This window comes from Eupeodes corollae, chromosome 3 (genome assembly GCF_945859685.1).
Source record: "Eupeodes corollae chromosome 3, idEupCoro1.1, whole genome shotgun sequence".
Classification (NCBI taxonomy): Eukaryota; Metazoa; Arthropoda; class Insecta; order Diptera; family Syrphidae; genus Eupeodes; species Eupeodes corollae.
In genome coordinates, this window is record NC_079149.1 from 132,127,454 (window position 1) to 132,155,146 (window position 27,693).

General features: G+C 35.4%; 2 protein-coding genes across 5 annotated transcripts in view; one reads left to right on the forward strand and one right to left on the reverse strand.

Moving 5' to 3' along the window:
- Positions 1 to 27,693, forward strand: part of LOC129949753 (mucin-2) — a 354,544-nt gene that overhangs the window by 78,971 nt on the left and 247,880 nt on the right. For all 4 annotated transcript variants that reach the window (XM_056061389.1, XM_056061391.1, XM_056061390.1 and 1 more), the window contains one exon: positions 775 to 4,184. In XM_056061389.1, coding sequence (XP_055917364.1) covers positions 775 to 4,184 — 3,410 coding nt within the window. The remainder of the gene's footprint in view (positions 1 to 774; positions 4,185 to 27,693) is intronic.
- Positions 15,651 to 16,210, reverse strand: LOC129949755 (uncharacterized). Its single transcript, XM_056061393.1, has 2 exons — positions 16,072 to 16,210; positions 15,651 to 16,001 (listed from the first exon to the last, which is right to left on the reverse strand). The coding sequence occupies exons 1-2, from the start codon at positions 16,129 to 16,131 to the stop codon at positions 15,753 to 15,755; spliced, it is 309 nt and encodes a 102-aa protein (XP_055917368.1). The 5' UTR covers positions 16,132 to 16,210; the 3' UTR covers positions 15,651 to 15,752.

Sequence of the window (27,693 nt, forward strand, 5' to 3'; positions counted from 1 at the left end):
TACAAAAGCAAACTTTTTTTCAAGACTCGTAAATACTTTATTTTGTAAGCTGACAGATTTAATTAATCTCAAAATTAAAAGTTGAAGACGTTTTTGTCTCAAATTCTTCAACTATAAATCCCAAAAAAATGGAAACCTTCCCAAATCCTAGAAATAAATGCTGCCTTAGCAAAAAGATACAAATTAGGTCATCTCTGGCGCCACAGTTATTACTTCCTGTAATTCCACTATACCCCATTCCAGTCTCTTCTAAAAAAAACAACAAATCTGAAAATGCCTTATTTCAATTACTCTCCCAAAAAGTATGTCCTTCTTCCTTATGCAATCTGAGAAAATGTGAAAAGATATCGTTTTCTACTTCTCGTTTAGATAAATATACTGCTTCCATCCAAAAACAGTTTGTTCAGATTCTAAATGACCGACACGTAGAAAACTTCCATTCCAAGATACAAAAATAAGAACACACAAAAATCCCAACACCCTAACATCCTCCTATATCCTTTTGCACAATATAATTTATCGAATTTATTTCTGCCCATTTCCACAACCAAAAAAGAAAAGGGGTTCCTTTCGTAAGGATTCAGAAGTCTACTCTCCGCACAGAGGGAGATAAATGGCAATATAAAAGCACTACTCCATGCTTAACGTGACTAATGTGGGGTAGTTCATATCATAATGGGGTCGTTCGTTTTCTTATATTTTCCCAAACTTTAAGCCCTCTCCCTTAAAGCGAAGAGTGTTATAGTAAATAGTAATCTATTTTTTCCATTTCAGGATTCAGCACAATCGAGAATACCCCGGTTAGATGGTGTCACAAAAATTCCCCTGCCCGGTTCGATTCGAACGCAGGCAATTCAAATCCGACGTCCAACATCTTTCACAGGGCTTCGTCCCCCAACGCTGGCTATGACATCCTTGAAGAAATCCCTTTCTGGTGATAGGATAAGTGAGGCGGCAAGTATAATGGGCAAGCGAACAGCAACAGCGGTCCGGAAGTTCCTCACCAAGCCCGAGAAGTCAGCTCCACACATTGAGACAATGACGAGAAAATTCACTCCGCCAACTCCGATTCCTGGCACCAAGATGATGATGAGTCGCATAAAAACCCCATCGGCCTCGGAATCAATACCTATTGCGCCCAAGCAGCTGACACGGTCAGACACATTTGTTCGAGAAGAAGGGGAGAGTGATGTCATAAAAATGGCTCAAAGTTCTATGGTTCCGCAGCCAACAGCGACGCCATTGATGGATCTCTATATGACGCATTCCCTCGATGGCAGTAGAGCTAGGGCAGCACTCGAGGAGAGCATCACTGTTGACAGTGGTCAGTATTTGTGCAGAACTCAGACTCTAGATAAATCGAACACCACTGGTACTCCCAGGCCCACAGATAGCACGATTAGCCAGTATCGAACACGGAACCTCAACAGCACTCAAACCTTAGAAAAAGCACTTGGTATGACGTTCCGCCATACAACACCGAGCACATGTCCAATGCAACTAGATGAGACGCATTTTAAGCCTCAGAACTTGGATGCTAATCTCACGAGAAACCTTACTCACACGATCTTCTCGCCAAGTGAAGAAGAAGAAGCCTCCGCGCGGAAAGATGGAACTATGACCATCGAGAAATGCAAGAACCTAATTGACCTGCAAAGCTGTGAGAACCTGCTGGATATAGACATCCCGTCGTTGGATCCAGACGCGACCCTGCGACCTAAGGGCTCCAATGATTCGTCCTATAAGAATCTTGTCAATCTTACAATGGAGGACACACTGCCGTTGGCCCCGGATAAAACCAACATGAAGCTGGTGCTCAATTCGACCATGAACACAGAGCGTTTGCTTGACCTCACAACGAATACGGTTTCGCCGCCAGCGAAACACCTTTTTATGAACATAACTCGGGATTTGATGGGTTCCCCCTGTGAGGAGAATGTCAAGAACAATACAAATCTCTTGTATATGTCACGACGCGAGGACAATGGCCAATCGCCGAGCAGTGAAGCTATGGAGGTGGACCGGGGCAGTCAGGAATTACTATTAGATAACCCACCTTCTCAAGCTATGCAGGAATTGAAACATCACAAGCCGAGATTTTCGTTCGGCTTGGATCTCACAGAATCCACCCTCGATTGCTCGATCGAACTGTGTGATGTATCATTATCGTCAACCATTCAGTCAGCCATGGGCACAGCAGCAGGAACACCACCGTTAAAGAAGCAGAATTCCTTCGAGATGGATGAGAGTTTGGGAATTTTGACTCCAGATCAGATGAAAGAGTTCCTCGATTCGACCACCACAACAACGAACTTGGATCTGCCATTGGGAATGAATCCGAAAATGGCATTCCACCAGATGCGTATCGATCAGACACCGTCGCCAGAGGACCTTCCACTCGATCCGGTTGAGGTGAAGACCGATGTGGAGCATGTCGTGATCGAAATGACAAAGACCCACCAGCAGCAGCAGCAACAGAGCAACACAAATACCTACAATGAGATCTCTCAAACCGATACCGAATCCAAGACCGACCAGATGACCAAGTCGAACGTCTCGAAAATCTCCACCAGCTTTATAACCAGTGTGACAAGTGTCACTAGCCTGGACACGGGCTATCAAGGCGATGGGGAGATGTCAAGGCCAGCGTCGCGAGGTGCCGGCGACCATTCACCCTCCAACGGGCCCCACAGAAAGCCGGCCCAAGTCAGCCGACAGCCCTCGTTCAACCACAATCATCCGAATATACCGATTCGCCGACAAGATCCAATGACTGACTCAGACTTTTTTACCGAAAGCGATGCCGATGATGTGTTCCACCGCGGTGATCGTCGAGCTCAAGTGATAGATGGCCAATTGTATGGGCCAATGTTGCAGCCCTCTGCGAGCGTCTTCATATCAGAACAGCCCGAACAGATGGATGACTCGTGCATGGAGTCCAGCGGCATCTTCACCGACGTCGAAAATAGATGTGACGAAGACATTTCCCAGATGCGTGGTGACATCGACATGTCGCCAGACGATGGCTCCACGGATACCGTCAAGAGTAATAAAAACCAAAGCAGCGATTCTCAACAGATATCTCAACAGCAGCAACTACAACAACAACAACAACAACCACAACCAGTAATCGAAAGTGAATTCCGTTCCGCATCGCCACTGAGTCAAGGTCAGTGGAACAACATGCTCACCGACAGCCAGACATCGTCCACCATCCAAAGTAGCTTCAGCAGCAGTGATCGCATTAGCATGACCACAGATTATAACCCAACCACGAACAACAACTCCAACTCAAAGAGGAACTCGTGTGCGGTTAGCGAAACCAACAAAAGCTCTGTGGCCTCGTCCAATGAAGCTCTCTGCAGCGACACTACTACAAAAGCTTCACCTCGCAACAAAGGCGCCAACGATCATACGATCCACAACAACACAATCAACTCGACAGTGAAGAAGGTGAGTCCGCCGCGAAAGCACGCATCACTCTCGTCATTGTGTAGCGCGAGTGCGAAAAATGACGCCAAGAATTATCGATCTACGGCGAATTCATCGGTACTCCTAGGCGAAAGGCCATCTCAACACTTAGCATCAGCAAAATCAAGTGCATCGGTTTTTAATAAAAGCGTCGCCGTCGTGAGTAGAAATAATGGTTGTGAAATGCCGGTAAGGGCCAACACTACCGTCAACAGCACAACGAAACAACGATCACCGCCGTCTTCGTCGTCGCAGCCTCTTGGCGCCAATAATCATCATCAACAACAACAACAACATCAAGAAAACAATACGCCGAGTAAGAATAACGGATTGACGGTTGCGTCGCGTACCGGTAGTACGGTTGCTCTAGCAGGATCCGGTTCCTGTTCCGGTTCGCCGACATTACGGAAAATTTCGCCCAATAAGTGGGACGCGGTTATGAGTAAAATAGCGGTAAACAAAATGCAAGTGAAGAAAAACTATAGTGAAGTGAAATCAAAAGTTTCCACCGGTGTTTTGAGGCGTTCGCCTCCAAGTGGCATTAATAGTGCAGGTGGTGGTGGTGTTGGTGTTGGTGGAAATGGAAATAGTGCAAGTGCAAGTAAAGTGTCAACACCGTTACAGGATAACTCGCCAGCGGTTGGAAACAGTAATTGTTCAAGTGGATTAGCATCACCGCACACCAAGAGGATTACACAAGGCGCTGCAAAACGGTGAGTTTTTTTTTTCGCTAAATTTATAGTTAAATGGGTGTTTTTTTTAAAGACGTAAAACAAAAATGGTGAGAGAAGGGTAGTTCGTCGGTAGGGTAGTGTGTATTTAAAAATAATAATTTAAAAGTGGTTCTTTGGAAAACACAAACATTTTGTTGTTGTTTATTTTTAATTATTTCGCTGAACATCGGAATAATAATTATTATTATTATCGATTAAATGATGAACGTTAGAATTAAAATTACCTTTTATAGAGGAGCAATCATCTATTAGCAAAGTTAATTTCATGGATGGATAATAGGTAAATATAATGCACAAACCTTCTCGTATGATGTGATGGGCGTAAATTTACTATAGTTGGTTGTAGGAAAAGTTTACATTATGCATGTTAATTATTTTATTAAACGTAATCAATTAGTGAGAATGTTTAGGGATTGTTTTTAGTTGGCTTTGGTATATAAAATAGTTAGTTGCTGTGGTGGAAATGTGTAGTTTTATTTTAAAATAATTTGAAATTATTTATATGAAGTCGGGAAGGTAATGCTTTGTGTAAATGCCTAATAATAGATGGATTAGTGATAAACGAATTTTAAACTTAAATTAAACAGGATTTTAATTTGCGGCTTAATTGGGTTTTGACATGTGAAAAACTCGGATAAATTTAAATACAAATTTGCTTTATATTCCAATTTTTAATGTGGTAAAGCTGCGTTAGGTTATAAACTATGGATTCCATACAAAATTTGAGTTGTGATTTAAAAAATGTGTTTGGTGCTGTTTTTTTGTAGACGCCTGGCAATGCTTTTTTCATAGTTGGTGTTTTTGACAGCTGTCATTAATAGAATTAATCTGGAACAACGTTTGCTAATCATTTAAGTTCATTACCAAAATATTGGTTGGGCCCTAGACGGTTGACACCTTGCAAGAGAAGAGTTGAAGATTTTTTGCTATATGGTTCCGAAGTCCCATTAGCTCAAAATCATTTTTAAAGCGTAATAGCAGACTTTTATAATGAAGCTGACTACTTAGCCAAAGTATAAAAAGTTTCATTCTCTCTTTAAAGCCAAACGTCTTATTATTTTGTTTAAAGTTTAGGAGTTAGTTGGTTGGTTAGAACTCTTCTTAGAGTTAAGGCTTTATCAGACAAGATGGAATTTTTGTTAAGTTTTCAAGGATTTTATTTATCTACAAACATTCAGCAAATTACATATTCAACGATTTTTAAATGATCTTGACAAGTTTTACTTTGACGTCTTCTTTCAAACTGCTATATAGGATATTTATCGACATTTTGTATTACTTGTCGGTAAATTGAGTTACAGTGTGATGAAAAATTGCTTGCTGTCATTTTTGACAGCTGGGATACAAATTTATTGTCGATTTCCTTCGATATTATTTTGAATTTGTGTTTAAAGTCAAAGTTTAAAAAACATCTGGAAAGGCAAGATTAAGCTCTAATTTAATAGTTCATTAAAAAGATGATATCCAAAGATTTGGATTTGGAGGTTTTTAATTAAAACGCAACTTTTACTTTGAAGTATTCTTTCAAATTGTTGCATGGGATATTTACCGACATTTTGTAAATTGAGTTACAGTGGGCAGGTTCAGCTTGCATAACAAACTTCTAAGTTAGGTGCAGGTTTCTATTATCTGATTGGCCAGCTGCCAAAAAATTACCTTCCAATTAAGGCAACTTTAATGGAAAGTTAACTGGAAAGTTAGTCAAGAAAAATCTCTCTAACTATCAAGTGAAGTATACTTCTGTCAAAATGACAACAGGTGATGTTTTTTTTTTTGATTTAACTAAAAGCTGAACTTTATTATTCTTAGAATTATTTAGCTTCTGCACAACTTCATTTAATGCTTTCTAAAGGGTTCCTTGTCAATTTGGAAAAGAAATAACTAATATTATTGTTTACAATACAAAATACAAATAGTGATGGACTTGTGGCTTGCCTGAGGATTGTTTTGTAGACAATATTTAGTTGGCACTTTTGAAGTAATGTTTTAAATGTGAAATTCATGAAACTTGAAAAACTTACTAGTTGCCTTTGTCAAAATGTACCTTTGAAAAATGAAGTTGACTACAAATGAAGTCCCTTATGTTGCCTGAACCTGTCCAGTGTGATGAAGTAAATTGCTTGCTGTCATTTTTGACACCTATAAAAAAAATGTATTTTCGATTTCCTTCGATATAATTTTTATGTGGCTTAAATTTGTGTGTTAAGTCAAAGTTTAAAAAATATCCTGAAAGTCCAGATTAAGCTCTAATTTTCATTGAGATGACCTCCAAAGATTTGAACCTATAATTTGTTTTTATTTTCGATGATATAGATTATAAAAAGGAACTGGAAGTGAATATTAAGCTCTGGTGCACACTTGAGTCTTTTTAACACACGTTGCTGTTACGCAGCTATTATCAAAGCAAACGGGCATTTTTCTCGAAAGATTCAATCTGCTTTAACGTTTACCTTTTGCAGCAATAGAGGTTTATAAAACTAAAGAAGTCATTTTTAAGCTTCACCGTAGCTTTAACGCAGGCATTTATGCCCCTCTGAATACATTTGTGAGCACTGTTAGACACAACAATGTCACCGCAAGTTGAAATGACACAAGTGTGTACCGGGCTTAAAGTCCCATTGACACTTGACAGTTTTGCAGTCGTATTATTGATAAACAGAACTTATAGTCTCATATTTCCTAATGTATTACAAAACTGTCAAAACATTTATTAACAATTAATAATTTAACGAAAACTTATGTTGCAGAACCGTGGAAATCCTTTAAGTTCTTGAAAGTTGTACAAAATGTTTGATTACTTATGAACACCAAAAACAGTCATGCAGATATTCAAGTTAAGGCTTGTTGTTTTAGAAAATTGTGTTGAGAATAAAAACATCTTACTCTAACAAGGTTAGGAAAGATTCGCGATTTGAGCTTTTTGGGATAAAAATTTAATATTTAAGTCCCAATCACTACTTGAGAATTTTACAAACTTATGACCACAATTTTCTTGATTTTTATTTATTACTATTCTTTTTAAAAATGAATAAACTAAATTAGTTTTTTTCTAAATGGAAACATAAAAAGACTTTTCTTAAATAAATTTAAAGAATATATTTTCAATTTTTTATTAATAATTAAATAGCATATAATATAATAGTATTATGAATCTGAACACTCCTTAAAAGTGACAGTTCTTAAAAAGAGAAACACAAAACTAGGCCATATTTTACATACGTTCTTTTTTAGTTAGTCAACAAATTTTTGGAATCATTAACTTTGGTGTTTCCTAATGTCTAAGAAAGTTATGAAAAATGACGTTTCTTAACTTATTGTTGAAGTGTCAAATAGTTTTAATTTGTAACATTACAAAGATAGTATTTGTGTCAGTAGTGAATTGACAGAAAAAAATATAAAACGATTTCTAACTTGTTATTGAAGACTTGAATATTTTTTTCTGACATAACAATAATTTAGCTAAGCAAAATAATTTCATCAGTACGCATGTTCCGAACTTAAATTCAAATCGTAAATCTAAGGATGCAGTATGCGATAGTAAGGGAGTAAATATTTTGGAGCTTGCTGATACCTTCGACTGTCATGTATGGAATGGAAGCAGCTCAGGAGATTTCGAAGGAGAGTTTACTTTTATTAGAGGTACAGCTTCTTCTGTTATTGGCTTTAAGTCTGGTGTGTGGAATAATATTCGAAGCAATTTTAAGATAGGAATCAAGACTTTCTCCGACCATATGCCACTCGAGGTCATTTTTACGACGCATGTAGCGGATATTCCTGATAGTGCCAGACAGTTAAACTTTGTCCCAAAACTACACTGGAAAGACAAAAATAGACTCACCTACCAAAGAGATTTAAGTGAAGAACTCGAAAAACTCAGTAATTCAAATATTCTAGTGGATATAGGACTTTGAGTCCTTCGACAAGAAATAAAACGAGTCTTAAGCAAGAGTGGTTTTATTTTGATTGCCTTCAATTTAGGCAGAAATCCTTTAGATTTTTAAAGCTTTTTCGAAAACACAACTTGCAAGAATTCAGGGCATTGTACTCACAGGCAAATAGGGAGTCCATACAAATGTGTTACATGAAAAAGGCAGCTTTTGAGAGAAGAAATATAGAGGTCATCAATAGTGCACGTTGTTTTACCGATTTCTGTAGAGCTGTGAAAAATGCTGGAAGAAATATCATCGCTTTCGGCTTGCAAGCATCAAGTTTAAAAAACCACTTCAAAAACCTCCTCAATTCAGAGATAATTTCACCACTGGTCGAATTTGCTGAGCCACTAATCCTGGATGAATTCCTAGACGCTCCTTTTGAGTTTCAGGAATTTCAAGAAGTCATATCGAACTCCAAAGTGAATAAAGTCTCTGACAATGACCGTATTTCTTTTGAATTCTTCAAAAATGCAACAGATGACTTCATTTCATTGTTAACCATTGAATTTAACCGAATCTTCGAACATGCAGCAGTTCCCGACAGCTTTAAAAAATCAATCATGCATCCTCTCCTCAAAAAAGGAAACCCTGAAGATCCATTAAACTACAGGGGGATTTCCTTCCTTTACACCAGTGCTAAACTATTTGCCGGTCTGATTCACAGAATACTAACGCAATGGCTTAATGAGAGAAAAATTTTGTCCGAATATTGTGCGGGATTCCGAAAAAATTACTCGACAGCAGACCATATATTTTCTATTTACAATATTACTGATACTTACTTGAAGAAAAGAAGAAATTATATGCTTTCTTTGTTGATTTCCGTGCAGCCTTTGACTCAATTGTGCAAGAAGCGCACTATTAATATTCTGAGAGCGTTGTACAATATGAACACAGCATGTGTATGGGATGGAGTTGCTCTATCAGAGGAGTTTCCAACGACAATGGGCCTAAAACAAGGCTGTATTCTAAGTGCCTTGCTTTTTGTGCTGTTCATTAATGACATAAGGGATACAGTCAGAGGTGGAATACAATTTGGGGAAACAACGATTCCTGCGCTTATGTATGCAATGATATAGTCTTCTTTGCTGAAACGTTGGTTGGAATGCAACTTATGATGAATAGATTAGGAGATAACTGCATACACTGGAATCTAGTAGTAAACGTAAAAAAATCTAAAATTATGGTGTTCAGAGGAGAAGGGGGCAGACTCCCTGTGGAAACTGTGCGAGAGTGCAAATACCTTGGGGTCCTTATAACTTTAAACCTCAACATGAAGAGGCACCTGGACGGAAAATTATCCGAAGTAAAACGAGCGGTTTCGGCTGTATGGGAGCTATGCATCAAGAACAATTACATCGAACATAGTGCAAAGCAAAGGTTATTCCGCTCTATAGCAGCGTCGATTCTTTTATATGGAACGCAAGTCTGGGGTTATCTTTCTTTCGAAGCTGTAGAGAAATTTCTTCGATACTGAAAAATGAAAGAATTCCAAAATGATCAATGATGGTGGAGCGGGAGAGCCTGGCAACCGATTGCGGTATAAATTTATTGATTGGTCAAGATGAAAACTCGTCTTCACTAAGATTCAAGTTCAACAACATTCTCGAAAAACTTGGAAAGGTTCTGTATGACAGAAAGGTAGTGGAAGCCAGATCCTCGGTGTTTAGATGCGTTTACAGCCGCCTTGATGACCGATTGCACTTACGTCCCTCCTTTCCAAGGTCATGGAAACGCTGATTAATTATCAGCTCAAGAAATATCTCGAAAATCGAAAGCTTCTTAAAGATCGACAATACGGCTTTCGTAGCAATAGGTCCACTGGTTATCTCATGGTTCATCTCACCGAATAGTGGAACAAATCTTTACATCGTTTTGGAGAAAGTAAGATTATAGCATTTGATATTTCAAAAGCATTTGATAGGGTTTGGCATCAGGCTCTCGTATCAAAAATGCGTGCTTTCGGTTTTCATGAATCCCTGCTTCATTGGATTAGTAATTACCTTTCTAACCGTTCAATACATGTTGTATTGGATGAATTAAAGTCTGAAAACCATAAAATAAATGCTGGTGTCCCCCAGAGCTCTGTTTTATCTCCAACACTCTTTCTCATTTTTATTAATGATCTCCTGTCTGCAACATCCAATCCAATACACTGTTTCGCAGACGATAGTACTCTTAGCTTTTCATATTCGTTTTCAGATTCACACCCCTCTTCTTCGGATGTGGAACTGCAACGAGAAAATATGATAAGCTCATTAAATTCCGACCTAAACAGCATTGTAATGCTTCCAAAATGCAATGCTGTCTTGTATCGTTAAAGCGAAGTATACCCCCCTTGCCATTATCCATAAATGGCACTTGCATCGAGGAAACTGAACACGTCGATATTCTCGGTATGTGTATCACCAACCACCTTTTGTGGAACGATCATATACGCGATGTCGCCAAAAATGCCGCAAGATGTTTGGGTTTTCTAAGGCGATGCAAGAAGTTTTTCTCAAACTCTGATCTGGCTGTTATTTACAAGACTTTTATACGTCTAAAGCTTGAGTATAACTCCAATATGTGGGCTGGTGCTCCTGCAACTTACTTAAGCCTATTGGATAGTATTGCACGTAGAGCATTTAGATTGATTGGTGATATTACCATCATAAGATCATTTACGTCACTTGAACATCGTCGTAATGTTTCTTGTCTCACCCTCTTTTACCGTTATTTTAATGGTTTATGCTCTAGAGAAATAGCCAGCTGCATTCTTACCCTTAAACAGTTCAACCGTAATACTCGCGCTTCTAGGAATGCTCATCAATATACTCTCGAGCCCAACTTCGGTCGTACTGTCAAGTACAGATATTCGTTCTTTAGCCGTACTATGCGAATGTGGAATGCCTCTGTCTTTCTATTGCAATATTGAGGAATTCAAAACCAATGTGCACCGACACCTCCTTTCAACCCCTCTCTCCCTTTCCTAGTGCTCACACTGTGTATTTAATTGAGTTTTCTATTAAAATGGCTTTAACATTTTACGGAATCGTTTTAAAAATGATTTTAATATGAAATATTAAATGTTGTATGTAAAAAATGTTCCAAGTAAAAAATTTTAATCTGGAATACAAAGTTTTTACATAAAAAGTCAATTTGAGGTTCAAAGTAGAAATAAAACTCGTAATATAAGCGTAAAAAGTGGTAACTGAGCAACCTTCAATTAGCAACATTTTGTAATTGTTGTTGTTGATATTGTTAAATTAAATTTCCCGCTTTTTAATTTCTTGCGCAGTCTACACGTTAAGGTACTTTACTTACCTAGTTTTCTTGATAAACCTTGTGTATGTTTAAATATTTATTTGTTCATAAGAGTGATAAGAATAAATTCTTTAGATAAAATATAATAACTTATTTTGTTATTACTTTTAGTCTGGCACAACAAAAATAAAAACTACCTAAAATGAAGTAAAAGAAAAACAAATAAATCTGAGATGCAACAATAATAAAAATAATAATAATATATTATTGCTATGATGACAGATTGCTCCACACCATAAAACTCATATAGCTAAGTCTTCACCACGAGATGTTATAATAAACACCTAACAAGTGTAATGCAGCACAACCACGAGCCGCAAAGTGTTTTATGTTGCCGTCTTTTCATGCTACGAAGTATAATGTACCTCTATGCAACAAACGCAGAGAGCGAGCGTGCATCTGCCCTACACCACCACCACCACCGACCGATTCACTATAAGAAAGTTCAATGCTCTGCGCCATATAAGCTGCGACGAATACGACGACGACGACGACATAATGAACACACAAAAACAACAACTTAACGCACCACCGGGCACCGCTGGCGCTGGCTGCGCTGCTTTTGGCGCTGATGTTGGTGTTGGTGGTGCTGATGATGATGAGAATGACGCGCTGACGATGATGATAGAGGAGCGTGACACATATCACACACTTCTTTATATAATCTTCTGACAATTATAAAATAACTGTTGATATTTTGGTGATATACTTTTTGACATTAAGCGTTTAACAGTTAAGATGACAAATGGTGCGAAGGCGATAGAGTTCTCGGCAGATATTAAGAAATTGAAAGTTTAAATCTCAAATTTGTCTAACCTATTCTTCATGTCCTTATGTGTCAAAATGCGGTATTGTTAAGTTAGCTGTCACTTTTAAAGGTAGTTGTCACTTTTGAAGCTGGGTGTCATCCTTTTACATTTGACACTTGTCGAGGAAAATTTGACATTCACTTCAAAATAATTCGGGCACAACTGAATTCTGTAGAAGAGTTTCACATTTATACGTCAGAACACTTCCCTTTATTTTAAACGGAAAAATAAAATAAGGGGGAAGGGTTAAGGGGGGTCAAGTACCCATTTTTCAAATTAGTCAAAAACGATAGGTTTTTCGAAAAAAGTTAAGCGTGAGCATTGTAAAAGCTAACAATATTTTGTTTCTCCAGATAAATAGATTTGGAGAAAAACGTTCGGAAATGCATGGGTGATGATTTTGTTTGTCTTATATTCTGTCTCTTAAAATGTGTGTTTCTAAAAACCAAGTTTCAGAGTAATAACGTCAGGAAATTGCGGCCATTTTGTTTAAAGATCTAAGAACAACCCTATTTATTTGGTATCTCAAAGCTTTTGATTTTCTGGCTATCTTTTTAGTGGTCATAAGACCTTTGAAATGAGACTTCTTTCTTACTTGCATAAGGTGGCACTTTAGTATTGTGTAAGCAAGGGTCTCACTCAATAAACTTTTCCATCTAGCTCGTTCTCAAGCTAGATGTCGCCAGTTGCGCACTCGAAGTTGGGTGAGGTTACTTTTCATTTGCGCGCGCCATCTGATCCGCGGTCTTCCTCTATTGGGCTGTCCTTTGGAAGTGGATTCGAAGACTTTTCCGGCAGGAGCTATATGTGACATAGCCGTTGGTAGTAGTCGGACTTTTATCCTCCTATCTAAGTCTAAGTCACTGTTCAGTCCGTATAGCTTGTCGTTCCATCTTCTTCTCCACTCACCTTCTATGCATACGGGACCGTAGATCACGCGAACTTTTGTCATAGTCCATGCTTCTGCACCGTATAGCAAGACGGAGATGATGAGGGTCTTATACAGCGGCACTTTAAATTAAATAAATTAAATTGGGTGGCGCAACAGACCGTTGTGAAATAGGGCCTAGTGACTTACAACTCTCAACCATTCCTGTGTGCGAGGACTGTTGTCAGGAATGGAAGGGACCTACAAGTTTAGGCCGAATCCAAACGGCTAGTTTGAGAAAGCACTTTTTCATTACAAGAATTACTCTTGAAGGATTTGTCAATTCCTCGCAAGAGAAAATTAAGGTGGCACAGGCAGGGATTGAACCCAAGACCCCTTGCATGACAGTCCAACGCACTAACCATCATGCCACGGATACCACAGCGGCACTTTGGTAGCTCGAAAAAAGGGTTTGCTACTCAATTGCTTTCTTAGCCCAAAAAAAAACAGTGGTAAGCAAGAATAATTCTTCGTTTGATCTCAGCACTGGTGTTGTTTTCTGCGTCCATAGCGGAGCCTAGGTAGACGAAGTCTTTAACGACCTCAAAGTTACGTCTGTCGATGTTGACGCTTATAATTGGACAGACTTTTGAAAGATAGCGCCTCTAGTGTTGTCGCGGGAGCTCTGCATTGTAATGGGTCATATATATTATATCATAAATATCGGATACCCTTTTTCAATGCATCGTTTTTGAGGACTTTTCAAAAAAAGGACCAATTTTACCTCCCCCTCTAAAAAGAAGGAATTGCTCCGGCCTAGTATAAGATTACTTTTAAGGGAGTTTTCTTTAGTAAAATTTAGTTTTGTCGGAAATTGTTTGTAGCATTTCCATTTTTGATCAAAATGTTCCAATTTTTGACCGAGATATTTTTCGACGAAGTGATCCCGATTAGTCATTCAGAAATTTTCATTTAACACCTTTTGATAATCATTTTGGAGTCACGTGAAAGATAAGACCTAGTTTATATCCTTGTTATCGAATCAAGCCTTCGAGGACATATGGAAAACTATCGTTTGCGAGTAATTTGCAAAAAAAAGGGGACCCATTTACCCCCAACCCCTCTTAATGTAAATATTTGTCTCGTCCAAATATAAATTTTTTTAAAGGAAATGCTAAGGACGTATAAATATAACTCTTTACCAAAACTCAACTTTGACGAAATTTTTTTGAAACAACTAACATTTGAAAGAAAAGTTTCTTAGCCGAGTTATTTCTCGAAGAAGTCATCCCAACTAGTACTTTTCATTTAAAACCTTTTTGTTTGGAGCCTCTTGAAAGATAGGGCCTATTTGAGTGTCTTTACGATTAATTAATTCAAGGACATACAGAGTCGCATATGTGTGAATTGGCCATGGGGCTTTAAGTCTAAAAAAAATCGACGCAATGGCCATGTATGTTGAGTCCGTAGAATAGTTCTTACTTATTCAAGGTGCAGACACAGACCTCATGCAACCTTATGTTTTAAAAAGACATGCGGTAGTCGCGTCCAGTTGGATTTTATATAGGGCTTTTCAATGAGCAAGGGTAGATGTTGTGTGTAGATGTGTTGGCGTTTGCTGTGTGGCACGTAGGGCCGTCGTGCTGGAACCACATGTCATCTAGGTCCATATGGTTTATGTCATTTAGGCCATAAGAAATTATTTATCTTCGTTATGTTGACGGTGACAATCTCACTAAGGTCGTTTTCAAAAAATCATGGACCAATTACGCCGTCCTCCCAAAATCCACACCAAACGGTAACTTTTTGAGGATGCATAATCACCTGGTGAACCTCGCGTGGGTTGGTATCATCCATTCATCCAAAAATGCGCCTCGTCACTAACGATGATTTTTCGAGCCAAATTGGCGTCCTCTTCCAAACGATTCGAAGCCCAGTCAGAGAACAAATGGCGTTCTCTATGGTCCTTACTTTTGAGCTCCTGGGTCACTTAGATCTTCTACGGGTGTATGCCGAAGTCCGGACGCAAATTTCACCAAGTTGAAGTGAGTTCTTGTGCACGGCGAGGAATAGACTACCTCGGGTTCTACTGTACACTTTCGGGTGTTAGCTGATCATCTAAAATTTGGCCACTAAACGTTAAAGAGTCGCTTGTGAAGGGCCACCACGTCTACTGTAAAATGGGGGCAATGCGCGCAGCTTTTACGTTAAAGAACACTCATTTTGATAATAAAGTTTTATCATTTGAACGTGCCACGATGATTTGGCATAAACAACTGAATAATAAACAAAAGATTTGATAGATGGCACCAAAACAAAATGGCCGCCACGGCGCCATTATAAACCATACAAAAATGTTCAAGAATATTCGGCAGCTGAGTGGGTCTTGTTGTCGAATATTAATTTTGTGCGTTTTCGAAATACAGTTCCCTTTCCCATCCTGAATCGCATGATGAATATTCTGTATTGAACTCAGAGTTTGGTTATTAAGTTAACTTAGAGTGTGCCTATTTTGATCATTAAAAATTAAGTTAAAAAATAATTTTTTTATAAACTTGGAAGGATGTTTGTTAAAAGTTATAATTTCAAATACAATTCATCACTATTTTGATTTTATGTAAATGTTGAGATTTTATCCAAACCAAAACCGTCTACGAACTAAACGCAATGGAATCCCAGTAAATTTTCTTGGAGCTTTAGTAGTCGCAGTCGTATTCCTATTCTCTTTGGATGCGCTTCCTTTCTCAGTTCCTTTTTCCGATGATTTGTCCTTTGATTTTGTGTCTTCGGTTTTTGTACCCGATGATGAAGTTTGTTGTGATGTTGATGTTGAATTTTTAGCTGTCGTTGGACAGGAGCAATTACAATCATCATTTACTTCCTAAATTAAATTTTAAATATAAGAAATTTTAGGAATTTTTATTAATTAATTAATTTATCACTATCAATACCTTTCCTTGAACAAATACAAAGAAAATAAGTATCAGCATACAAAACTGAAGAACTCTCATTTTTTGTTTTTAAAAACTCTCAATTAATCTTTACTTAACTTTTCAAAAACTTAATAAAACTGAATTACTTAGAGAAAGTGTTCGAGTATTTATAGGACTTAATTTTTTCAGTTTAAACATTCTCGTTAATGAGACAAACATCAAGACTAAAATTCCTCAATAAGATAACTTCTACGCGTATAGTATTTACTGGTCAAAAAGTTTTGTAATTAAGTGAATACACTTAATTTAAAAAAAAAAGATTGCAATATTTTTATAAAATGATTCAAGTGATGATTCTTCTCTGATACAGTTTATATAGAAAACAAAATAAAGTAATGTAACTTGCGTAATTAAAAATTTCCCTTTATTTTAAGGGTTACGGAGATAGTTTTCTGAACATATGTTAAATGAAATATTAATTTATTTAACAAATATTATTTAACAAATATTAAGTATTTTGTATTCAAATCTATTTTTTCAATTTCTTGTAGTTTTGTTAATATTGAAAACTTTACGGTTCTTAAAGTAAACTCTGAGAATGAATATTCTCCCTATTTATTTAAATTGTAATAATTAAGAGCAGGATTTTTGTAGCTTAGAAAGTTTTCTTAATTTTTCAAATATTATCAATATAATGGTTATTGGAGATTTCAATGCTCGAGTGGAGAGACATCAGATAGAAAGTGATACAATACCTTTTGGCGAGCAATTCAAATCGGTTAGATTTTCAAAAGATAAAGTGTTGAACGGAAACGGTAAAATACTATTAGAACTTCTTCAAAATGTTGATATCTTTTTACTTAATGGGTCAACTAGCGGGGATTTGTCCGGAGAAATGACTTTTGTCGGAGGTCCAGGTGTATCAGTTGCTGATTATTGTGGCATCAGTGGTAAATGGTTTGAGAAAAAAGATAGTTTTAATGTTGGTGCTTTGACTTTCTCGGACATAAAAAAACCTCTGCCCCAAAAAGCATTGCTCTTCTGCCAAGACTATTTTGGAACGATAGGGAAAAAGAATGGTATGAAGCCAAACCTAGTCAGTTTACTGTACAAACTGATTTAAGTCAAGCAAGCACGAGCCACCAGATTGATTCTTTTATCCAAGCTTTACAAAATTCTCACTCCTTTGCAGAAAGGAGAGACGTAGCTAAAGGCAAACAAAAGTGGTTTGACAAAATCTGAGAAAGAGCCAGAGCTAAATCCTTCAAACTCTTAAAACTAGCAAGAATGAGAAACGGAAGTTTTTTCCGTGAGGCTTATGTTCAGGCAAATAAAGAATATACAAAACTCTGCCAAATAAAGGGAAATGAATACTATTTAGGAATAATTTAAATAATGCCAAGGATTCTTCTGAATTTTGGAAAGTAGTGAAGGAACTCATATTTTGGCAAATCATATTAAAAATCTACTTAATCCATTAGACATTGAAGAACCAATACAATTCGCTTAACATTTCATAATCGTTTGGAAAATTGGGCAAGGATCATTTAAAATATATTGCACACGGCTGAAGTACCTGAAACTTTTAGAAAGTCAATTGTATTTCCAATACACAAAAAAGGCGACATAAATAATGTGGGGCATTCTTTCTTAAATGTGATTTCGAAGATATTTACAGCAATTAAACTGAAAAGACTTGAGTTTTGGGTTAATGAAACAAAATTGTTGAATGAATTTCAAGCAGGTTTCAGAGCAGGTTATTCTCCATCCAAAATATCGTTGATTATTACGCAGAAAATGGGAAAAAGCTGTATTCAATATTTATTGATTTCAAAGCTGCGAGAACACAACATCAGCTATAGGGACGGTGAACAAATATCGGAATGGTTTGAAACCAAAAGTGGAGTACGTCAAGGTTGTCTTTTATCCCCCCTGTTGTTTGCTTTTTTTATCAACGACATAGTTGACGCTTTGCCAAACGGTATTTAAAGGACTTGTTAAAAAAATGCCTCCTATATGCTAATGATGTCGTTTTGTTTGCATACTCCCCAGAAGGTCTTCAGCTCATGATAAATAGGCTTGATAAGTACTGTAAAATGTATAATCTTATATATACATGTATTTTTTTCGAATTTCAAAAAGTTGTATTCTAAAAACTTGACGTGATAAAGAAATGTTCAGTTCGAATTTGAATTTAGAAAAAGATGTTATTTTTCTTTGTAATAAATAGTCAATAACGGGGGTTGTATGATGAGTTGTCTTTTGACAGCTGTCACTCGATTTAGGCTCACTTTAATTTGCCATTTTTTAATGAAGAAGACTTACTCCTGATAAACGTATTTAATTAAAATTTTGCTACTTTAATACCAAAATATTGGAGTGATTGAACACCGCTGGAATATTTTTTGTTAAGAATTATATAAAGTTGCTTGTCTACGCAAATAAGCTCGAGATGATTGACGCCTTGCAAGAGATTATTCGGTCCCAATTGCTGCAAAAAAATGGTTGAAAATAAGGTCTTTCGGATTTGAATTCTTCTGACTAGAATACGACCTACACTGATTTTTTTCCGAATGTTGAAAAAAAATATTTCTTGTAATTTAAAATTAGTAAAAACTTTTCTCAAACTTTCACTTAATGAAAATAATAGTTTTCAAAAGAAAAAAGTAGTTTAAAGCCAATATCTCAAAGTTTTGAAAAGATATTTGAGTCGAAAATCAATTTTTACCAACTTTGAATAATTTTTTTGTTTAGGTTTTTATTTTTTGTAAAAAAAACTGTCAACTCGATTTTTTTCAAAATGTTTCCAAATGTTGAAAACAATATTCCTTGTTAGTAAAAAATAGTTTAAAGCCAATATCTCAAAGATTTAAAAAGATATTTGAGTCGAAAATCAATTTTTATCAACTTTTGTTAAAATTTCTTTTAAGTTTTTATTTTGTGTAAAAAAAACTGTCAATATTATTTTTGTCAAACTTTCACTTAGTGTTGAAAATAATAGTTTTCAAAAGAAAAAGTTAGTTTAAAGCCAATCTCAAACTTTTAAAAGATATTTGAGTCGAAAATCAATTTTTACCAACTTTGAGTAATTTTTATTTTTTGTAAAAAAACTGTCAACTCGATTTTTTCAAAATGTTTCCAAATGTTGAAAACGATATTACTTGTTAGTTAAAAATAGTTTAAAGCCAATATCTCAAAGTTTTGAAAAGATATTTGAGTCGAAATTCAATTTTTACCAACTTTTGTAAAATTTTCTTTTAAGTTTTTATTTTTTGTAAAAAAAACTGTCAACTCGATTTTTTTCAAAATGTTTCCAAATGTTGAAAACGATATTTCTTGTTAGTTAAAAATAGTTTAAAGCCAATATCTCAAAGATTTAAAAAGATATTTGAGTCGAAAATCAATTTTTACCAACTTTTGTTAAATTTTCTTTTAAGTTTTTATTTTTTGTAAAAAAACTGTCAATTTTTCTTAAACTTTCACTAAATGTTGAAAATAATGGTTTTTAAAAGAAAAAAGTAGTTTAAAGCCAATATCTCAAAGTTTTGAAAAGATATTTGAGTCGAAAATCAATTTTTACCAACTTTTGTAAAATTTTCTTTTAAGTTTTTATTTTTTGTAAAAAAAACTGTCAACTTGATTTTTTTCAAAATGTTTCCAAATGTTGCAAACGATATTTCTTGTTAGTTAAAAATAGTTTAAAGCCAATATCTCAAAGATTTGAAAAGATATTTGAGTCGAAAATCAATTTTTACCAACTTTTGTTAAATTTTCTTTTAAGTTTTTATTTTTTGTAAAAAAAACTGTCAATTTTATTTTTCTTAAACTTTCACTAAATGTTGAAAATAATGGTTTTTAAAATAAAAAAGTAGTTTAAAGCCAATATCTCAAAGTTTTGAAAAGAAATTTGAGTCGAAATTAAGTTTCTTCCAACTTTTGCAAAATTTTCTTTTAAGTTTTTATTTTTTGTAAAAAAAACTGTCAACTCGATTTTTTTTCAAAATGTTTCCAAATGTTGAAAACAATATTTCTTGTTAGTTAAAAATAGTTTAAAGCCAATATCTCAAAGATTTAAAAAGATATTTGAGTCGAAAATCAATTTTTATCAACTTTTGTTAAATTTTCTTTTACATTTATATCAGAGCTTAATTTTAAGGTACTTGATGTTTTTTTATTTTTTGTAAAAAAATGTCAATTTGATTTTTCTCAACCTTTCACTTCATGTTGAAAATAATAGCTTTTAAAAGAAAAAAGTAGTTTGAAGCCAAAATCTCAACATTTTGAAAAGATATTTGAGTCAAAAATCAATTTTTACCAACTTTGAGTAATGTTTTTTTTTATTAACAAAAACTGTGAATTCAATTTTTCTCAAAATTCGACCAGGTTTTAAAAACTTTATTTTTGTTGTATGAAGTTAGGAGTTAAAATAATTTTGTCTTCGTAAAATTTTGGAGGTGACCAATTTTTTTTCAGTTTTTTTGATATATTAAAAAAAACCGTTAAACTGTTGTTTGGTATCACGAATGTTTTCTAATTTTAAAAGCATTTTTTAAAAGTTTTTATTATTAATTAAAAATGTCATAAGTTTGATGTCAATATCTTCAGTATTCTCGAGATATTTGAATAGAACATCAGTTTTTAACAATTTTGTTTTTCTTATCAATTGTGTGTTTATGTATAAAAGGACTGACAATAAAAGCGACTACAACTATTTTTTAATCCCTTTAAGGACATTTTGTCGTTATTCTTTGTAAGACACAATTTTCTTTAAAGTTGTTACCTTTACCGGTTATTGAAACATGGATGACGAAAAAAGTACTGACACACGTCAACGTATCAAAAATTTTGCACGTGAAAAGAATTTTACGTCGAAAAAGGGCTTTGTCCTTATTTTCCTTTATAATTTATTATTTTAGAATTATGTGCAATACTTTTTCAATTCCTTAAGTCAGTTTTATTTATGTTAATACTTCTTCAACATTTTTTGTAAGCGATTTATTACAAACTTAAACAATTTCAATAAGTTACTTAATTAAAAAGTTAATTCTGCTTATTTTAAAGGTTTTCAGCAAATTACTTCTTATCTTTTAGTATTTTGCTAAAATCTATAGTTTATGCGTTTTTGTGACTTTTCAAAGTAAAAGGTTTGTTCGTTTTGTTATTTCTTTTTTATTTTTTTGACTGTCACTTTTTAGACGTGTTCAGATGCTTGATTTTTAAAAAAGGGAAATAGTATTTTAAAAAGTCAGAAATTTACCGAACTGTTAAATATTTAGAAAATTGCTAAAAACTTGTAGCAAAAACGAAATACCTGGTTACGGACCAAAACCACTTCTTATTTAAATGAATCCAACAAACAAAGGACACTTATGTAAAATACAAATTTCACCCAAAACAAAAATACGAAATAAAAATAAATTTTTTTTGTTAAAGCTTTTAGTTTATATTTATTTATATATTTTACTATTCATTACCATTCCAATATTTAAGGTTGAAGTTTTTTTCTTGAAACTTTTTTAACCGAACCAGAAGAAAGGTCTTCGGTTTGATGAGGAAGATGAAGAAGAAGATCGTGCCTTATTTAATGGAACACCTACAAACTTTCGAGGGGCTTTAGTTGTTGTTGTTGCTCCTCCTGCTGCTGTTGTAGTTGTTGTTGATGAAGTTGAACTTGAAGTTGACGTAGTGTCTCCACTTGTTGCTGCTGTTGTTGTTGTTGAATCTTGGGCCTAAGAAATTATATAGTTTTATAATTTCTCAAAAATATCTTAAACTAAAATTGAGTTAAATGTTAAGACTCACATGGATCGTTGCAACAAATGTTGCAATAACTAAAAGTAGCCACACAATTTTCATTTTCGTTATATTATCACTGATGGTATCGGTACTTGGTTGCTGTATCTTCAGCTAATTAATGAAAACTCAATTTTAATACTTCTCAGGTTGTTCCTTTTATAGTAAAATTAATAAAAAAATGTATATTAGAAGGACAGTAAATAAATATTATTCTTTAAAATGCACAAAAACATATGTTTCTAGTCTATTGTTAAGTAAATATTGAATTTCTTCGGACACAAGATGGACTTTAAAAGACTCGTAATTGCAATCAGGTGTTCTTTTGTTCGGAAATTATGGAAAATTTTCCATTTCTCTGTTTAATGACTCACCAAAATGTGGTTGCTTCGTTAGAATTATTGTTAAGTTTAGACCTATTTAAAATGACCTGATAATAGAGAGGCCAAATGAATTGTAGACATTTTAAAACATCTTTCCTCAGATCAGAAGTGTAGAAAAGTTTGTCAATTAAACATTGTTGGAGGAAACATATCAGAAGTCTTCTATTTCACAACTAAGTACGTGTTTCATATTAAGCAATTATTGTGCTAATTGATTTTGAAACAGTATATTTTTCAAAAAAAGGAACTTTTGATAAATTTTATCATTGAGTCTGAAGATTAAGCAAAGTCTTCATACATTCCTATTTAAGAAATAATTTCAATCTCTTGATTACCAATTATAAAACTCATCACGTCGTTTTTGGCTTATTTTTAATTTAAACACGAAGAGTCGATAAAATTAAGCTTTTGGGATTTTGTTTTGGAAAAAGAGTAATCTCATCATTTAAATTTATTTTGAAAATGATGGAAAATAATTTAAAAGTGTCTTAATTGTGAATGTGAAAATTACATAAATTGACTTAAAAACTTGAAGCTCTTTGGAAAAAGTAAAAATATTGCTTCAATTATTTGTTAAGAATGCTGGTCATTAATCCTAAGGTTGTTTGCCTTAAATTCGGCATATCAAAATATTGTAAATGTAATTAATAGTTCGGTGTCTCATATAAAAATATTCAAATATTCAAATGGTTTGAATCCTTGAGTTAGTTTGATCTGGTATCAGTGTAAACCGTAAAATCCTTGCGAAAAATACGCTTTAATTCGAAATTTCGACACGGTAAAGTTACTTAACGAATATATAACCTTACAACTTTACACTACAATTATAATTGCTTGTCCTCTAGGACGAAAATTGAAGTAAACGCTCTTAAAGTTCCGGTCACCGAGTCCTAATTTCGGTTGAAAATTTCTATAATTTGCAGACGTTCCTTGTTCGTGTACTTTGTGAAAATGTTGAGTTTACTGAATAAACAGTGAAAGTTAGTGAAAGGGCGTGTTGAATTATGAGTTGCCAAGTCCAAATACCTTATCTTTCAAAAGCCCATTTCTAACTATTTAATTAACTGCTTTAGAAAGTTATTGTTTTGATTCAGATTCCTCTACTGCGCTGTCCTGTGGGTGTGGATTTGAAGACTTTTACCCTTCTGGCTAAGTCTACGTTGCTGTACAGCCCGTACAGCTCGTCGTTCCATCTTCTCCTCCACTCCCTTTCGATGCATACGGGACCGTAGATCACAGGAAGAACTTTTCTCTCGAAACGACCCAAGGTGCTTTCATCCGCTTTTGTCCATGCTTCTGCACCTTATAGCAGGACGGGGATGATAAGGGTCTTATATATGTCCTTGGAGAGAGGACTTTTAGACTCAATTGCTTTCTTAGTCCAAAGAAACTGCGTTTAGCGTTTGATCTCAGCGTGTTGTGTTGTTTTCTGCGTTTACAGTGGAACCTAGGTTGACGAAGTTCAAAGTTACGTCTGTCGATGGTGACGTTTTGACCAAGACGTCGATGTTGTATGTCCTTTCTTGACGACAGCATTTACTTTGTTTTGCCCTCATTAACCGTTAAACCTTTTTTTGCAGCATCTACTCGTACATCAATACTCGCATATCAATGTCATCAGCATATGCCAGTAATTGGACAGATTTTTGAAAGATAGTGCTTCTAGTGTTGACGTGTAAGCTCTGCACTATTCTTTCAAGCACGATGTTAAAAAAATCGCATGACGGCTTATCACCTTGTCTAAAACCTTTTTTGACAACGAAAAGTTCTGTTAAGTTGTTTCCAGCGAGAATTCTTCATGGTCATCCTGCACAAACGGACGAGTATGGCAGGGATGCGAATTTTAGACATGGTTCCTGTAGATGCCGTGGCATGATGGTTAGTGCGTTGGACTGTCATGCCAGAGGTCTTGGGTTCGATCCCTGCCTATGCCATCTAAAGTCTTTTCACGGGTACTGCCTCTTGCGAGGAATTGACAAATTCTCCAAGAGTAACTCTTGTCATGAAAAAGTGCTTTCTCAAATTAGCCGTTCGGATTCGGCATGTAAACTGTAGGTCCCCTCCATTGCTGACAACATTACTCGCACACAGGAATGGTTGAGAGTTGTAAGTCACTAGGCCCTGGTTCTCAAAGGACTGTTGCGCCACCCAATTTATTTTTTTATCCTGTAGATGCTGTCATATGCGGCCTTGAAATCGATGAAAAGATGGTGGGTGTCGATTTGGTCTTCTTGGGTTTTTTCCTATATCTGCCGTTATGTGAATATTTGGTCAACTGTGGGCTTTCCTGGTCTAAATTCACACTGATAAAGACCTATCAGGTTGTTGACGTAGGCTTTAGACGTTCACATATTATGGCAGAGAAGATTTTATAGGCTATATTAAGTAGACTTATTCCTCTATAGTTGGTGCAGTTTAGAGAGTCTCCTTTTTTCAGGATCGGGCAAACAATACTGAGTTTCCATTTATCGGGCATGCTTTCTTCCGACCATATCTTACAGATAAATCGGTGCATGCTCCTAACTAACTTATCTCCAGCTGCTTTAAATAGCTCGGCATTCAAACCATCCGTTCCAGCGGCTTTATTAGACTTCAGCTCAGATATGGCAATTTTTACTTCGTCTAAGTCGGGAGGACGGCATTGTTGGCTCTCGTCGTCTATGTTGAATGGATCATTCTGCCTGACAGCGGAATGCAGTTCGTCGTCGCCGTTATACAGTCTGCAGAAGTGGTCCTTCCACATCCTCAGCATTGACTGCGGTTCCACTATGATGTTTCTACTTTCGTCTTTGCAGCCTTCGGTTCTAGGTTTATGAACTTGTGAATTTCGTTTGACCTGTTCATAAAACTTTCGAACTTCATTCCTTCTTTTAAGCCTCTCAACATCTTCGACCCAGGTTTTTTTTTCTTGTAAGAAAAGTGTCAATTTGATTTCATCTTATACAAAGTATTAATCTAAGTCACATTTAATTTATCAAAAATAAATAAACTTAGTTAGTATTTGATTTTTCGAAAATCGTTAAAGCGTTTTTAAATATTTAAGGGGCACATTATCATCCCTTTTTTTTTATAGAATTTCATTTCATTCATTTTGACCATACAATATTTCTACACACAAAATAGTGTTATGATGTTTTTTGACATTCAGTATTCTGCATTCTAGAATACAGCGTTTTGACCCAAACCCTTTTGCAAATTCCCATTCATCCCCACAATATCTACATAACACCTACGGTCTATTCCTTTTTCCGTCTGTCATTGCGTCTATTGACCCTTTCAATATGGCCTCATCTTGTTCACATAAAGTCATCCACTCAATTTCCAAAACGACTTTTTCAATTTAAAAACAGCAAACAACTTGATAAATGTATCCATATCCATACTTGTTTATCATTCGGAAGATTAAACATCCCTTATATGGACAGAGGTGCCTCTCCATCAAAAAAAACATTCAAGTACCACTTTTGAACTCAAAAATAAAAGAACAACAAGATACAAAAATCAAAATAAAAACAAAAAACTAAAAGCAAAAGAAGAACTATTTAACTTGTCTCCACATCAAGATTGTTACAGAGCCAAATAAAGGCTTCCTTTTTCTTCCATGTGATTGGGATTCGGATTGGATACAACACATAGCTTCAAGCATTAATTTCAGTCAAAATCAGAGCCCAAAAAAAATAAGATAGTAAACACAGACTCTGCTTTGCCAAAGGTCAAATGGAATTGGAACATTTTTTCTTCTGTTTTTAAAGCGTTTACGTCGTCGGTAAAACAAAAATTCAAGACTGAAGCCAATTTAATCAAATATTTGTACCCACTTACGACGACTGACTTACGATGGCAATGCCACTGTTACTGTCACTGTCAATTTCTTTCCTCAGTGATTTTTGTTTTGTTGTTGTTTTCTCCTGACCTCGAGTTTTTCTGACATAAAATTACAAGGCCGAACTTCCGGTGTGTGTAAAATATACAAACCGTGTTCATGTTCATCCTTCCTTCCGTCAGTCCGTCCTTTCAATCCATCCGGTTGACCAACAATTTCCAGTCCAGTTTAAATTTCAGCTCCACGGTTACGAACACAGAGACGTAGGAGGTGAAAAAAGAACTTGATATAAAGTGAGTTGTTGTATTTTTTGAAACCCAGGAGTTACATCATTAGCACACGATAAACCATTGGGGGTAATTAATGGTTTAAAATTAATTAAGAACGTAATTGCGAATATTAAATTAAAATTCAGACTTATACGTGTACAATTAAGTGGAAATGAAGGGAATCCCAATCCACCATTCACCACCATTTTGTTTTTGTTTTTAAACTTATTTGAGGAGGAAGCTTTGTTTGCGTTGCATAACGTCTCTTCTGATGCTGATGATACCAGCAGAGGAAAACTCATTTCTTCGAATCCCGCTTGGGAACGTTTAACTGTGGTTCAACCAACCTCAACCAATGGAACATGTTTGGTTTCCAGTGTTGGTTCTGTTTGCATTGTCATTCTGACGATGAAATGAGGCGAAAATATTGCACTTTGTTGTTTTAACCTCAAGTCGTCGTCGTCTTCGTCGTTGTCGTTGTTGAGAAGAAACTTTCAATTAATTTCAGTTTGGTTTTCGTATAATGAACCTTTAAATCCTCTTTTTCCTAAGCTGATGTGCTTCATCGAGATCCGGGCCAAAGAGACGACTAAAGAGACGACCAAAGACACACTCCATCTGGCGGCTTTCTGTAGGTTTACATAGACGAAAGAAGGTGCAAGTGAATTTTCTAAAGAGTGAGTTTAGAGTTTATCCTTGACTATACGAGTCTACCATTAAACCTATCTATACATAGTTACCTACAATAAAGAGGTTTAGAATGCGCATTGGATCCTGCGGCAGCCTTCGAGATGTTGATGGCTGGGGATTTAGTTTGGTCTCTTAGGAACAATAGAACAAGAAAAGTGGGGCGCTACGATGATGATGGTGGTGAAGGTGATGGTGATGATGTGGAAGTAGGGTGAATGAAAATAACAAATAATCCTTTTCAACATCAGGAAATATCCTTTTGCTATACATAGGACGAGCTTGTAGGTAGGTAGGATACGATGAAGATTGGAAAAACTATACCTTACTATAGAGAAATGAATAGAATATTGTATAAGTTCTTCCGTTATAATGCTATGAAATTATTATGTTGCTTTTTTGTTGTTTCTTTCTGAGAGAATCAAATTTTTGAAAACTATAGGATGGCTTGACTATGTTTGAGGGAGGATTTAAATTGTTTTTGTTTTTTTTTTTTAGAAATTCATTAAATGAATATGGATACTCGTTCACGTGGGTACTAAAGGGATTCTATTGTGTTTTTGTATGTTTGTTGTTAGTTTCCGGTTTCTCGATGTGGTTTTTATTTTTATAAAAGTTTTTTGAAATACCATTGGGGGAGGTTTTGATGGTTTCTGGTTTTTCATGTTTGTGTTTGACTTTTTTT